This window comes from Maylandia zebra, linkage group LG14, assembly GCF_041146795.1.
Source record: "Maylandia zebra isolate NMK-2024a linkage group LG14, Mzebra_GT3a, whole genome shotgun sequence".
NCBI lineage: Eukaryota > Metazoa > Chordata > Actinopteri > Cichliformes > Cichlidae > Maylandia > Maylandia zebra.
In genome coordinates, this window is record NC_135180.1 from 40,150,648 (window position 1) to 40,166,616 (window position 15,969).

The 15,969-nt window shown below is 51.0% G+C and overlaps 1 protein-coding gene across 4 annotated transcripts in view; it reads right to left on the reverse strand.

Annotated features, from left to right (window-relative positions):
* Positions 1-15,969, reverse strand: part of lrch3 (leucine-rich repeats and calponin homology (CH) domain containing 3) — an 18,438-nt gene continuing 2,469 nt past the window's right edge. The window contains exons 3-20 of one of the 4 annotated variants that reach the window (XM_014410827.4): positions 15,655-15,781; positions 15,465-15,570; positions 14,167-14,303; positions 13,982-14,091; positions 13,767-13,860; positions 13,310-13,415; positions 12,821-12,963; positions 12,544-12,599; positions 12,407-12,452; positions 11,884-11,997; positions 11,751-11,795; positions 10,580-10,633; positions 7,602-7,632; positions 7,404-7,517; positions 7,227-7,318; positions 7,016-7,153; positions 6,870-6,947; positions 1-4,103 (exon numbers count right to left, since the gene is read on the reverse strand). In XM_014410827.4, coding sequence (XP_014266313.1) covers positions 3,942-4,103; positions 6,870-6,947; positions 7,016-7,153; positions 7,227-7,318; positions 7,404-7,517; positions 7,602-7,632; positions 10,580-10,633; positions 11,751-11,795; positions 11,884-11,997; positions 12,407-12,452; positions 12,544-12,599; positions 12,821-12,963; positions 13,310-13,415; positions 13,767-13,860; positions 13,982-14,091; positions 14,167-14,303; positions 15,465-15,570; positions 15,655-15,781 — 1,753 coding nt within the window. In that variant the 3' untranslated portion in view covers positions 1-3,941. Of the gene's footprint in view, positions 4,104-4,966; positions 6,424-6,869; positions 6,948-7,015; positions 7,154-7,226; positions 7,319-7,403; positions 7,518-7,601; positions 7,633-10,579; positions 10,634-11,750; positions 11,796-11,883; positions 11,998-12,406; positions 12,453-12,543; positions 12,600-12,820; positions 12,964-13,309; positions 13,416-13,766; positions 13,861-13,981; positions 14,092-14,166; positions 14,304-15,464; positions 15,571-15,654; positions 15,782-15,969 lie in introns of those variants that run through there. The other 3 variants (XM_014410826.4, XM_014410828.4, XM_014410829.4) reach the window with 3 other exon arrangements.

A 15,969-nucleotide genomic window follows, 5' to 3' on the forward strand; every position in this document is an offset into this window, starting at 1 on the left:
TGTGACAAATATTTCTACTTTATTCACAGAAACAAAAACCACCAAGGAGAGAAAAACAGAAAACATAGGAAACATTTACAGTATGAACACAATCAGCTGATGGTGTTCTTGTTTTTTGGCCACATGTTTTTCACCACTTCCTGTGTGCGGTGTTGAGACAATAAAAGCATCAAAGCCACATTCTATTTATTTTATGACTGAAACAGCAAAAACACACAAGTGGAAAAACAGCCGCCCACGTCACGTGACCCGCTGCTGCCACAAGACGAGCGCCTGAAGAAGAAAACATCTGTACACCATCACCTTTCTGAAACCTCTAAGCCACCACACCTGTCCCCATCAGGTTCACTCAGATCTCAGGTGAGTCCAGTTAAGATGAGCTGATTGGTGGAGGTGGTTCAGGGGGCGGGGCCCAGCCTACTTGTCATAATTCAGGTTGTTCAAGTTGTGCTCTTGTGCTCTGTTCAGGTGACTGAGAAACAAAGTGAGGCTTCAGCAAGTGTTTAGTGTAGTGTCAGCATGCTGATGTCCTACGCCACCTGAACACAGCACCAGCCCCCTTTACTCATCTTTACAGTTTAAATTATAAACACAGTCTTCTCCTCCGGTTAGTGAAGCAGCAGCAGCTCAGATTCATGACATCACTGTACACAGAGGCCACGCCCACTGTAGGATGGCAGGATGTGTGCTGCAGTTCCTCTAATGTCCAGCAGAGGCAGCAGTGAGTCAGCCCCACACACATGTTTACAGCCTGATACACAAAGGGTCTGGCCCCTTCATGACACCTGTTTGCATTATTAGGGGTGTGGCTTCTGCCTGACAGGTGGATGGTGACACAAGCGGCTGTAGCTGCTAGCAGTCTGCTTCACCTGAGCTGCACCTCCTGACTGTGTTTGTGCAGTTGGAGCCTTTTGGAGCTCCAGTTGGAGTGAGACGCTGAGCAGGTATTGCTTTGATCACTGTTGTCAAGACGAACTTTTATAAATAAAATTACAGTACAGCAGCTGTTTGCTTACTTCACTGACAGGAGAAGAAATCCCCCCCCCCCTCCCCCCATTGTTGACATGGCAACACAAACATCTCTGTTGTCGTAGTAACACCCAGGTTTCGGCCTCATATACAGAGCATCATCAGTAAATTTCTATTTACAGGATATATTTGTACACAACAGTCGGGCCACCTTTACAAGGTGAAAAATGTCCCAGCATGCAACAGAAACCACCCAGTCGCCTTCAGCTGCACACGTGACAAAGGTCTGATCAGGTGATCACAAAGCCAGGTCACATGATTGACCTAAATCACAAGGACATGAGTAAAAACTGTACAGACGACATCCTCCTCTTCATCAGCGGCGAGATGAAGGTGTTTACCATAATAAGGACAGTTGGAGACGAACAGAGCCAAACTGAACCACACTTTGTCCTTGCTGCTTCTTTTGGGATATTATTTACTGTTAGCAAGTAGCTCACATTTGGGTGAGTGCCCCACAATGGAAGACTGGCAGAGGCCCCGCCCCCTAAAGCAAAACTAAAAGCATAAAAAAATAAATAAAACTAAATAAACTATAAAAAAAAAACAAAAAGGAAAAATAAATAATTTCTTTGACAATACTGGGCACGATCAAACCCACTACTGTAACATTAGCATTTAGCAATCATGCTATAAACTAAGCGATCGTCGACCGTTTTCAGATTAGAAACAAGCTGTTAGCTTTACCTGACTTTATCTTAGCTACCTTCTGTGGTTAGCTCGACATAAGAGTACCATTAGAGTTAGCTTTTTTCAGCAGGTAGCCATGTTAAAATAGTTACGGAACTTTTGAAATGTCAGTATTTTTAAAGCTAACTGTGTCACATATATAATATTAAGTACTGTTATCTAACAGTTCATAAAGTTAGTCTTATTATAGTCTTACCCAGAGATAGCAGAGAGTCTATTCAATTTTAGACTACTGCTTACTCGTTAGCTTAGGCCACTTCCTAGCTGTAGTTCATGTTAAGTCTGAACTCATCACGATACTTTTATAGCTACCTATTTCAAGCTAGTCTTCCAGCTAGCTGGTTTCTGTTAACAGACTGCTACGTAAGTATCAGCCTGTGTCTCTGCAAACATGACAAGCATGATCAGCGTGATCCAACACATTTACTCTGTTTTAATAGTGTTAGCCTTAACAGTCAGTTACATTTTCAGACTGAAGCAAATTCAGAATCGTCACTGTTAGCGATGGGTAATCTGGGAATAGTTTTCTCTTTATTATTATTATTTTAAACTAAGCACACTCATCTTAGCTAGGTCACCGCTAGCCATTAAATGTAGCTTACAATAAGTTTATCTTTGCCAATATTAACTTTAAGCTATATTAGCCACAAGATACATTAGTGTTATTTAAACAAAACAAAACTGCTGTTAGCTTCCGTTAGCCTTTAGTAGCACTGCAACTGCATCTCAGTGTGCAGACCGGACAGTTTCAGACTTTATTGATCAATCAGATGTTACTGAGAACATGAAATACTTTTTTTTTTTTAAATTAAAGTGCTTTTCCCTTTCTCATTTCCTGTTTCTGTGGCAAATGTTCATGTTAAACAGGAAGTTCAGTGTGTCTGCAGCTACTGGGAATTATGAGGGTTTTTTTCTATTCATTGATCTGTGTGATGTCACAGAGAAAAGCTCCACCCATCTGTTGTTCAAGTCTTCTGCTTGTGAGATACAGCCAATCAGAATAAAGCACGTTTAAAGGCGGAGGAGCTAAACCGGCTTGTGTGAGACAGCGGCTGAGCTGAGGCTCAAGATGATGGGGACTCATGCTAAGCCGCTCTGTGAGAGCTAACGTTGGAATGAGCAGAACGATCCACCTAACAGAGTTTTATGGTTTTGAGTCGTCTGTGTTTAACACTGGCTCAATAATTATGCATATTAGTTTCTAAGCTCCGCCTACACAGGTAACCAAATGCATGTAGAACTAATGTCACACAGATGTTGAACTGCATGGATTCACCCGTTAGAAAACTTGACAAGTAGAATAAACCACCTCCCACTTTGCCTCTGGGTTATTTTTCTGACATCAGAGGATCATTTTACCTTCTTTACCTCAGACTCAGGGGGCAAAGGTCAAAGGTGGTAAGCTTCTATCTTTTCGCCTTGTCACACGTGGAGGATTTCCTTTGGACCGCTGCTCAAACACAAGCAGATGTGGTTTCACGGTGAGGGCACTCATTATTATCACTTGTAATAATCAGCAGATGGAGTAGATTAGCTCCGCCTACACCAGGTACAGCATTAAAATCTGGTCAGATTATTTGCTCCTTCCTATCTGGTCTGCTCTGCGGCTCTGTCATCTGTGATGAGTGTAATAGGTCCAGAGTGAAACCTCCACCTGTGAGAAGCTGATTTCTAACAAACCTTGCAGCAAGAGTAAAGATCAGTTCAGCTCGACTCGTCTCCATCACTGCCCATCAGCCACTCCCTCACCTGCAGAGCGACGGCACAGGTGGGATGGAAGCCCATTTCTGCCCACAAATGGAAACACACCTGCTGTAAACGTCTGAACGTTTTACTCTACTTTGTATTTTGGGGGCGCTGAGCCTTTATTAGTCAGCAGAGAGCGGGCAGGAAGTGGCCGTGGGGAATTGAACCTGCACCTATGAGGTGCCTGAAGGTCTCACCTGTGAAATATTTTTTTGTCATTCAGACACGACCTTAAATATTCGATTCATCTTTTACTTTAAAATTCATTTCAGCCGAGGTCATTGGGTAGCATCCCCCCCCGAAATGGGCTTCCATACATACAGCACTGACCAATAGGAGCTCAGAACCCGTCACTGTGGTATTATGTCGGTGCCAGCCCCCTGCTGCAGGAGCTTCGGACACTTTCTGATGACATCATGCAGGCTTTAAGAGACGCTTAGCTCTGATTGGCTGGTACAAATGGGGTGCAAATATGGCTAGATGGTGACAGACGGCCCCGGTGGGGTTGATGGCGTCGTGGGGGTCGCTGTGGTGCTGGAGTGTCGGGGCGGGGCCAGGTTGAGCAGGGCGCCGACGGTCACGGCCACCTGGGGTAGCCCTCGCTCCTCCAGGATGTGAAGAGGAAGGCACAACTGACTCTGCACAGACAAACACCACAGAAGAAGACACAGCGAGGGGCAGGGGGAACGGATGGAAAACGAAATCAACAGGTAAAATAACTGAAACCATGGCAACGCAAGGATGAAAACAAGGAACGGCAAAAATGATGGAGGAGGAGGAGGAAAGAAGGGGCGGGGCGTGCAGATGGAAGCAGACAGGTGAGAGAGCTTTGAACAGAAGGCTGTGGGCCAAAGACGGGGGCGGAGACAGAAGGAAGTAAGAGGCGGATGGGAAGTGTAGTGCCACAGCGGCAGGTGTCAGTTTTGAGCCGGCTGCCATCAAACACGTACAGATTTAAACTCCAACACATTTGCACGGTGACGCACCAATCAGCACACCTTCCACACAGCTAGGAAACATGGGAGTTTATCAGCACTGAGAATAATCGATCACCTGACTAACAATAACCTCCGAGTTTAGCTCAGTGAGGCCTGAAAGCAGCGACTGCAGCACAAACTTGTCAGGAAGCTCGGATCAGGATCACGCACTCATGCTTACAGAGAGGGGAGCACCCCCTGCTGGTGGAGGAAGAATAAGGCACTGCCTTGTCGTCATCTTCACAACACGCGTGCTAGAAGCTCTGCTAAGGTGTCCTGGGCCACACCAGTGGACCGACTGCAGTGGCAGGAGCTGGTTTCCACTAGGACACCAGTCCAGTGTCGGTGGGTTGCAGGCGAGTATGAAGCATGAAATTAATGTGCTGACATCAGTTTACACCTTGACTGTGTTACCTGATGTCGGGTCTCTGTGAAGAGGATGAAGCGGCCATTGCTAGCATCGATGGAACAAACCAATCAGGAGGCAAAGACCTCCAGGTGTGTTTGAAAGACAGACAAGTGAGTCGAGCGGCTTTACTGAACTTTATTGATGGAGCTCTAAAAGGAACAGAGCAGAGGCACAGGTCTACAAAACACTCAGACATCCTCATCCTCACTCTTCATCGTAGAACAATCCCATCCTGTGACGCTTCGGCGTGCTCCGGCCGGTTGGAGCCACAGGAAACCCGCCCACGTTGAGGCCGAGTCCCCTCCCACTGCAGGATGCCTCTTTGTTCTGCTCGAGTTTCCACCGTCACAGACATAAGAGCGATGGCGAGGCCATCACAGGTCGGTGTCCTGACCCTGCACACCTGTGGGGGTTGCTGCTAGTCCTGCAGTGGGAGGAGTCTCCAGAGCCTCGGTACAGGTGACACTGAAGGTTCCTGCGCTTCGACCGGAGAGCCACCCGGGAGGTCAATGCAGGCATCAGACCACATGTGAAATGCTGATGTGGTGCTCAGAGGTCGTTTCCAGGGAGACGTGTTTCTGATGGGAGGGGCTGACACTTCAAACAGTAAAAAATGGAACGTAAGGCACGGGGCAGAACGCCAACAGGCAGGACGCGAGCGTGAGGGCGAGCTTTGGGGGATCGTCCAGGTCCGACTGAGGGGTCACATGGTCCTCTGGCTCAAACACTCAACTCTGCTGTGCCTCACGCCTTCTACCTGCCCACTGGGCGGAGCATCGGTCACTCAAAGGGTCACGGGGGGGGGGGGGGGGGGGCTGGATGTTCATCGTCGTCAGCAGAAAATGTTTCTGTTAATCAGCAAGGAGGCTGCGACACGCACACCTGTACAGGTGAGAGAGGAACGGCTTATGGATGATTTCAAAGCATATGGGAGAGCATTTGATCCAGCTGCTGGAGTGAACTCGCTCGGATGTTCCTCTGAGCCCACAGCTGATTGGCCGATGACAGACGCTCTAACTCGAGTGGCGAGCATCGCCCCACGCTGATCTGAGTCTTCACCTTTGACCTGAACACGTCTACAGGGCCAGGATCAGAGCCTCAGGAGCAGCGTCAGGTCCCGCAGATGGGCGTGTCTACAGACTAGACGCCGCTGCACACGTCAGGAGACAGACGGACCAATCGCAGCCAGGCTCTTCTCCTCGGCCCAGTTTTTGTGCTAAACTAACGTAACCTGAAAGGTGGCAGTACTACGACAGATCCAGGGCAGGATTCCTGCGTCACTGTGGTGAACGGAGACTCTGAGGGGGACATTGCTGGGATAAATTCACGCCCGCTGCGTGCAACTTGGCGAGATCGCCCTCGGCTCGCTCGGCATCAGACGTGCGGCGCCAGGTGCACATAAATGGCACACAGCACCGACATGACAGACAGGTAAAAGAGGGCGAAGCCGGCCAGCTGGACCTGAGGGGACAGGCTGACCAGGGGAGGAGCCATGGAGAGCAGCACCTCCACTGTGGCATAAACCCCGCCCCCTTTCCCCTCCAGGACGTCGCCCACTGAACAGAGATGGTCCTGAGTGCGTGCGTGTTGGGTGAGATGGACACGGTGGAGGAAGAACAGAGGAGAGACGCACGGAAGGAGGAAGGGAGCGATGAGAGGCGGGACGATGACAGAGAGGAAGAGAGGCGTTAGTAGAAGAAGAAACTTCAAACTTCACCATCAGTCGTCCAGCCCGATTGGTTGGTTCGTTATGATAAACCGCACGCGTATTTATGACTACCCAGCCCCGCCCCATCAGTCATGGCGGCGTGCTGCAGATCGCACTGAGATTTAATGACAGCGTCAGCAGCAGAGGCCGAACCCGTGTCTGAAATCTCCGAGCCGGGGTCAAAGGTCACTCTCAATAAAAACCCCAGCGGGCCCCGTTTCATTAAAGGCATCGGCTCGTCTGGCAGGAGGACTGATGGGGAACATTTGGATTTGCTGTTGTTCGTTCATCGCTCAGGTGTGCATGGTACCTGTGGGACTCCGATGCGGCGACACGCCTCCAGGAAGTTCTCCACGTTTCTGCGGCACTTGGCCATGGTGAGTTTGGGCTGCGGGCAGACGGGACAGTCAGCGGGGCACACCTGAACAGCAGCGCACACATTAACACTTTACTCACCACGGCAGGGGAGGGGACGTGGATGCTGGGGACGGACCGCGGCCTCACGTGATTGGCCAGGTGACAGAGAACCACGCCGTCCGTCAGGGCTGCTCCCAGGTCACTCGGCAGTGACACTTTGAGACGAGCCTCGATGTTCTTGGAGGGAGAGAGAGGGCTGATCAGTCACCTGTGAACAAGGTAACCCACCCAGGTGAGTCCAGGTACGCACCTTCCTGAGCTGCTCCACCACCTCGACGTCCTCTGCAGCAAGAGGAGGAGCGGCGGGAGCCTCCTCTTGGCTCGGAGGAGCAGAGGTGTCACCTGGAGGACAGAGAGGGAACAGCAGTCACACAGAGCACACCTGACAGGTGAGTGAGGCTGAGGACACACCCCCACAGGACCTCACCTTTCCTCTTCTCCTCCCTCTGCGCGAGCCGGAACAGGAAGCTCTCTGGCCGCACATTGGTAGTTCGACAGGAGGCCACGCCCCCCGAGCTGGGGTAAGACGGCGACTGATTGGCTGAAAGAAGAGAAAATCCAGGTGTGAGCGGGAGGCAGGCGAACACTGGGGAGGGGAGGGGCTTCGGTAAACTGTCGGTCTTACCTGTAGGAGAGAGAGCAGCTCGGTCCTCACCCTGTGGGACAACACAACACAGTCACACAGCTGGACACACCTGGAGGTCAGTGCGAGGCAGCGAGCTTCAGGTGTGCTGCTAGCTCCAGGCTGCTCAGGTGTGTCAACGCTAATGATGTCATTTCAGGTAAAATACTGATTAACATTCAGTGGAATCACTCAGGTACTCTTCACAGGTATTTCTGATCATGTGACTGAACAAAAACAGCTGCTCTGGGGGCGGGGCCGAGACCACTTCTTTCCTGAAACAGTGAAATGACGTCTGTAACTGGGACGTCCTGCAGTGGACACCGGGCCTCATTCACCGAACACGCGTCAGCAAAATCACACACGTGAAACATGAACAACACGACAGCGAATCGCAGTCATTTCTCACTTTAATGAGAAAGAACGCCAGAGGACGCTCGGCTTCCACGGCAGCGGTTAAAAACACCGGACTGAAACACAATGAGGCTATGTCCACACGTACACGGGTATTTTTGAAAATGAAGATTTTCCGTTTTCGTTTATACAAAAAAATCCCGTTCACACATAAAAGCCAAACACGAAGGAAAACGCTGCTAGGAACAGCAGCTATATCTCTAGCCGTGTAGAAATGTTGGCCAATCAGAAGTCTAGAAGCCTCGGTGGGAAAGAGTAAACAAAGATGGGGCATAGAAGCAGAACTGAGTCGTCTGTGTGGAGGGACAGTAACTGTGTGTGTGTACGCATGTAAACACTGCAGAGTAACAGTAACAGTGTTGTAGAAATTCATTTCACCGAAACAACGTGGCGCACAGTGTGACGTCAAAAAAGGCGCACACCTTTGACACTGCGTTTTCTGCGTTTACCTCGTCCACACGTAAACGCAAAAACTGAGTTTTTGAAAATCTCCATTTTCAGTGACCGAAAACGCCGTTTACGTGTGGACGAAAGGCGCAAACGCATAGAAAAATCTGCGTTTTCAAAAATACCCGGGTACGTGTGGACGTAGCCTGAGACTCGTGGAAAAACGAAAAGAAAAAGACCTGAGCGCCGACGGAAAGAGAAGGAGGAAGTCAGCAGACAGGCAGCACCTGACAGAAGACTGGTCTACGATTGTCGCCATGTCCAACGCCGTTCGGCCCCGTTAACATCACCACGTTTGTTTTGGTTTTTTCGACTTTTTGCAAACTGAAACGGACCAAAGAGAAACGACGTGCAGCGAGACACCTCAAAGGACCGTCCCACGTTTACCTGTCCAAGGTTTGCGAATGAGGCCCAGTGACACCTGGTGTTGCTAATGAAATATTGTAACGACAAACCGCTGACTCCGCCTCCTAGAAACTGCCTCACTTTGAAGGTCAAGCATGCGGACACAGTGCAGCATGCACAGTGCAGTACCTGCAGCAGACAGGAGGTGGCGCTATCAGAAGTGTGAGAATAACAGCCGTCTACAGACAGTCCAGCCACAGACTGAGACACAGACAGACAGACAGACAGGGGAGGGGCCAAATAAAAAGAAAGGAAGAGCAGTGATGTCAGTGAACGTTGTGTCCAGCAGGGACGGACGCGTGGAAGGCGTGTGTCACCTGTCTGTGTGAGCCAGGTCGCCTCTTTATCGTGTTTGTGTCAAAGTCGATCTCAAACACCAGGACACACTGACACACAGACAGACACGCAGACAGACAGGAAGGAAGGTGGCGAGGGCGGAGATAAAAAGAAAGGGGGAGGATCAAACTGAGGAGGAAGTGAAGATGAGGAAAAAAGAAAAGGGGAAGAAGAAGAAGAGAAGAAGAAGTAGTTAATGCAGAGATTCAGGTGTTAATGACGTGCAGGTGCTTTCAGCTCATCGTCTGTTTCAGTGAATTTAAGCTCCGACAGCTCGGCAGGTTCAGGAAACGCGTCGCACAAACTTTACCACCTCAGTCTCTCCACAGGAAGTGCCGATGCTCACGGGACACACCCACAGCGTTAATCACCTCTAGGTCCAACGATTTCAGCTCCAGTGAGACGATCAGTGTTTGTTCTCCTGGCTGTGACAATAAAGTTTTTCTAAGGATTTGCGAGCGCCGCCGTCACCGTCGGTGATGTTTAGAGAACAATGAGGTCAGCTGACACGTGATGATGCTACAGAAGCAGAGCGGCCAGACTGTTAAACTAAAGTTCACAACGAGGGTCTCTGCTGGGCGGAGACAAACATCACCATGTGACAGGAAGTAGATGCTGAAAAGAGACCAAACTGAACCTGAGAGAGTAACCGCTGCTGCTCGGGTTACTCCTGAACCAGTTTAAACCAGTTTATGGACGCGCCGTGTGACCCTTTATAGACTAACATGTCATCACCACAGTCACAGTAGCCACTCAGAGCCCAGAGGAGTAGATAGGAAAGGGGTAAAGGGAGAGGATAAGGACAGGTGGTGCTGGGTGGGGCTTAGAGGAAAGGTGGACAGGTGTGTTCATGCTGATTCAGTCCTCAGAATCCCTCGGGTTTGTGTGCTTTTTCAAAATAAGAGCGCTCTGCTAACACAGGCTAACACGGCTCCAGTGCAATCGAGCGTGGGGTCAAAGTGATCCACAGAGAGAAACACGTCTGTCTGCGTAACGCTAAAATGAGAGCTCGTTTCTCACCTCGACCTTTAACCTTCATTCAAGTTTGTCACTGATCTGGAGCTCCTCCATGTCACGACATCAAAACTTTGACCATGCCGCCGGTTCAGGTGGTTCATACAGCGGCGAGAAGCCAACCACGAGATGAAAACGAACCCGATAATCAACCACGTAAAACATATTTACACCCAGACGAGTTTCACGCGCTCGAGCCGAGACCACAACACTGAGCAGCTGATAAATATATTTACAAAATAACAGCACGATGAGGAAACGCAGTGCGGACGCAGTTTGTCCTCCAAACGCTTCTGCACACAAACCCGAGCGACCCTGCTCTGAAAATCAGTTAGTAGCTGTTGGGGGTGGGGCCATACTCTTACCATGAACAGGGCGGAGTCGTCTGTGTGGGTGGAGCGTCGGGAGGGGTAGACGTTCTGAGCGCACAAACAGACACCACAGACACACAAACACATTAACAAATACTAACATACAGGTGAGAGCGTGGCGAATGAGGGGTGTGGTTTAAACAGGGGCGGGGCTAGACTCACTGTGCGAGCTTCTAATAACCATCGCTATTAGAAGATCGTTACCTGCTGAGTCGTGCAGCTTTACGTTTTCTCTCAGATATTTGGAACAAAAACGATTTTCCACATTGCTCCCATGTCAGAGGTCAGAGGTCATGCGTGCTTGGCTCCACAGTTTGAAACACTCTCAGCTCTCAGCACCGGTCAGATGGGACAGATCAGCGAGTGAGGGAGCGGGAGTCGCCCTGGGTCACCATGGGCTGTGGAGGCGGGGTTAACTTACGAGACAGGCCTGACCCCGACAGGATGACCCTTGACCTCCATGTCTTCATTTATCTTTGTTAGACGTTTGAAAGTGAACGCACGTGCCGATAAAAACCGACCGACTAATCGCGCCCACACTCGCCGGCGTTTTTCTGTCAGCCTCACACAGCACCATGTTTACCTCTGAGCCAACCAATCATCAGCAAGTGAATCACACGCCTCCATCGTTACAGGAAGTGAAACGTTATGACTCTGATTCCATCAAACCAATCACGAATTATTATTATTACATCATTTAACAACACCTGTTCACAAAGAGGTACACACCGACTCACACAGACTCACACAGACACACACGCTCATACACACAGACACACACGCTCACACACACAGATTCACTCACACACACACATACACACACACACACACGCTCACACAGACTCACACACACAGACTCACACGCTCACACACACAGACTCACTCACACAGACTCACTCACACACACATACACACAGACTCACACGCTCACACACACAGATTCACTCACATACACATACACACACACACACACACGCTCACACAGACTCACACACACAGACTCACACGCTCACACACACAGACTCACACGCTCACACACACACGCTCACACACACAGACTCACACGCTCACACACACAGATTCACTCACATACACACACACACACGCTCACACAGACTCACACGCTCACACACACAGACTCACACGCTCACACACACAGACTCACCTCTGTGTCAGGACTGGCCTTCGTGGGACTCGGAGCTGCTTTATGCTGAAAAGCATCAACAGAGTTTCGATCAATAACAGCTGATCAGCGATCAATAACGTGCCGTCACCAGTTAAACTGGTACCGTTCGTACCTTGGCGTGTCCGCTCACGTTGTCCCTCTGCAGCGAGCGGTTCTTCTGCCGCTCCTCGTCGTACCTCATGGCGGCAAGCTGCGCCTCCCTCCTCATCCTCTCCACGCCGCCTCTCTGAGGACACAGACCGTCAGTGCTGCTGCAGCTGTGCTCAGCTTCTACCTCACAGGTAAATGGTAAATGGCCTGCATTTATATAGCGCTTTTCTAGTCCCTAAGGACCCCAAAGCGCTTCACACTACATTCAGTCATTCACCCATTCACACACACATTCACACACTGGCGATAGCAAGCTACATTGTAGCCACAGCTGCCCTGGGGCGCACTGACAGAGGCGAGGCTGCCGGACACTGGCGCCACCGGGCCCTCTGACCACCACCAGTAGGCAAACACGGGGTTAGTATCTTGCCCAAGGACATTTGGCATGCAGCCAGGATGCAGCCTGGGATCGAACCACCGACCTTCTGATTAGTGGCTGACCTGCTCTGCCACCTGAGCTACAGCCACCCCATGGACTGCCTTACCTGTCCGTGTGAGCCAGATGCGGCCGCGGCGCTATCGACTCCACCCCTGAGGGACAGGAGTTGACACAGTAAGCGAGACAGGAAGCCAGACAGGAAGTGAAAAGAGCAGGTGTGATAAAGGTGAACGAGGACCGTACCTGCTGTGTCTCCTCGGGTCTTCCATCCTCGAAGAGCCGCTTTTCACAGGAGAACCCTGAGCACAGAGACAGGAAGTCACATAGGCTTTTCACAATAAAGCTCAGGTTTTACACCACAATTATCAGTTTATACCTCAAACCACCGACAGACTCGACCTTTGACCTTTCAGAAGTCTGTGTAAAAAGGCTTACTGTAAAGACTGTAGTTAAAAGACGACAAGCAATTGTGGGGTGCATGTGAGTCGCAGGTGTGACTTCCTGTGGGCGGAGCTCTCACCTCTCTGGTGATGCGTCTCTCGATGTAAGCCATGAACTGAGAGCTCAGGCTGGTCCTGTCTCCTCCCCCACGACTCCTCCCCTCCTCCTCCTCCTCCTCACCCGCACAGCTGTCGATGAAGTCGATCTGCTCCAACTCCCCATCTGACACACACACAGAGGAGGAGACGATCCAGACGAGAAGCACCAATCAGCTCCATCACTCACCACATTCACTCTGAGTACTCTGGATTCCGACTGGCTGGCAGCTGTGGAGCGTAACTTCGAACCAGCTGATGGAGACGTCTGTGCAGGTGAGAGCTTCTACCAGTTTCACCTGTCCTAACCATGAGCCACGTCACACTGATCTGAATTGATGATGCTGAAGCAGCCGGAGCCAACCTTCCACTAACACGCTCGGCTTCATCTTCCTCAGCAGTGTGCCAGGCTCAGGTGCGTTTGTTTTACCGCCTCAACCTCTAAACTGATGTGAGATCAGAGAAACGCTCACATGTGCCATTAGGCAGTGCCGCTCCTCCCGCCGCGCCTCCTCGCTGCCTCTGGTCTCGGCTGATGTCGGCCACTCGCTGCGGCAGCTCCGACAGCTCCTCTGAGGCCTGCACAGAGGAGACAGCGCGGTTTCTGCAAACGGAGCTCGAGCAGGAGCGAAATCAGCGGCTCAACACCAGCAGGCTGCGATGGGTGGGCTTATTATTCTGTGGGTCGGCACAGCTCTGATCGTTTAGCAATGCCTGACGGGCTCGCCCTGGTGTGAGCCACGCTAACCACACATTTATCTGCTACAGCACAGTTCATGTAAAAATCCTCCACTGTTAAAGGGTCAGGGGTCAACAGGGGTCAAGATGGAGGAAACGTGTCGTCGACTCATTAAACTAAAAGAAAACAGAACATCGAGGCTGCCGTGACGAAACACTGTCTGTGTTTGTGTGCGTGTGTGTGTGTGTGACCTCGTTGCTCAGCCATCTCTTGTCTCCGCTGTCGACGCTGTTGAAGCCGGAGTCGAGCGCTCCGTAGGGACGCCCGGGGTAAAGCTCATCCACACTGATGGGGCAAAGTGAGAGAGTCAAAGGCTTTTATTGTGAAAGAGCAGCAGCTTTTGTGTGTGTGTGTGTGTGTGTGTGTGTGTGTGTGTGTGTGTGTGTGTGTGTGTGTGCGCGCAGACCAGGAGCTGAAGGTCAGAGGTCGTCTGTCGTACTCGGGCAGGTCCGGCGTCGTCTTGCTGGCCTCCAGATTCAGGTACTTAAATATGTGAACTTTCCCTTTAATGCAGATCTGCAGACAGGAAGCAGACGTTAGCTCTGAACCGACACCTGCACAGGGACGCCTGCGAGGTCACTTCCTGCGTACCTGAGCGGGCGGGGTCTGCAGCGGGTTGTTGTCGAGGACGATGGTCTGCAGCTGCGTGAGGCGGCGATAACAGACGGGGATGGAGGTCACTTTGTTACAGGAGAAGTCGAGACGCACCAGAGGCAGCTCGGCCAGCTCTGCAGGGACGACCAATCAGATTACTCCACGAGCCATCACGCTTCACTTCCCAGGTTTGACAACACAATGACTCAATTCTCTTCTTCTTATGGTTCCATCCGTTCTTTTGAGGGGTGGAGCCTATCCCAGCTACCATAGGGCGAAAGGCGGGGCACACCTAAATACTACTAATTATTACTAATGGCCACTAGTGGACAATTGGCAGTACTGCACGTGTTTTTTACTGTCTCATCATCCTGGAGGAAAATTAAAGAAACCAAGACGACCTATGACTGCTGTGGATCTACATTGCGCCCAGGCACGTTCAGATCCCTGAACGTGGCGTGGAGTATCGCCTCGCATTGCTGCCGGGACTGACCGCTATGTCTGGTTTTGATCTGGGTGGATAAGTGAGTTTAAACGAGCTGTGCTGACCGCCGGGGTCGCGGTGGAGCGTCAGCGATTGGTGTGATTTGCCATTCGGTTAAACTCAAAGACGTGCAAACGACTATACTGTTTTTACCTGCTGGGTGGGCGTGTCCCCGTAGCTCTGACGTCAGGTGAAAACTGTGGATCGCCTGTTCTAGGATTTTACTACTCAGCTGTAAAAAAACGAAATCTGACTCGCCGTCAGAACTCGCTCAGGAGTTCACAGACGAGTCGAGACAAGCAGAGAAATGTGGCGGCGACTGAGCTGTGAGAGAGAGAGCAGCTCTTTGGAAAGATAGCAGGAAATGCCGCGGCCGCTTTGAAACCTGAACACAACAGCGGGCGCTTCGTGCCACTGCTGTTCGGCCTGTGTGGTGATTTTAATCACGTTGCTTTGACGGGTGGAGATTCACGACACTGATGTTTGGGTCAGAGGTTAAAAACTGCAGCTCACCCGTCTGCATGTGCACTGGGGGAGGAGGAGCTCCACGCTCACACAGGAGCACCAGACCCATCAGTGGGTTAGTCTGGTCTGAGCCATGCCCTCTGCCGTGGGCTGACTGACAGCTCAGTGGGAGGAGCTTAGATTGGCAGCGCGATCCAGGTGTTTTATTCCAATTTAACCTGCAGTCATTTATCAGGGCCTGAGTCAGCTGATCGGCTGATACAGAAACAATAACTGATAACAGACAGCGCAGACTCCAGGCTGTGAACACAGCGGTCACCATCGTTTCACGCGTTTGTGTGTGTACCTGGTGGCAGTCGGACCAGGTGGTTTCTCCTGATGTTCAGGTCTCTTAGAGCCTCCAGCTGGCCCACCTGAGCAGGCAGAGTCTGGATCTCGTTGCAGCTCACATCCTGTGGGCGATCAAAGATAACGATAATCAATAAGCGCTGCGATCGGTCAGCGAGGATGCCGACGTGCGGCGTGAGAGGACCGACCAGCTCGGTGAGGTGCCTCAGCTGTCCCAGCTCCTCCGGCAGGGAAACCAGCTTGTTGTTGCAGGCGATCAAAACCTTCAGAGGGAGGCCGCAGACGACGGCGGGCAGCACCGACAGCTGGTTCCGACTGAGGGGAGGGGCATTAAGAGAGGGGCGGGGTCACAGACACAGGCATCCAGCTGTCATCGGTAAACATGTGACAAGTGTGCATGTGACAGAGAACAGAGGAAGAGGAGGACTACGAGACAAAACAGAATGAGACAAAGAAAAGAAAGACGATGAAGAGCAGAGAGGAAGAAGAAGAGGAAGACAAAA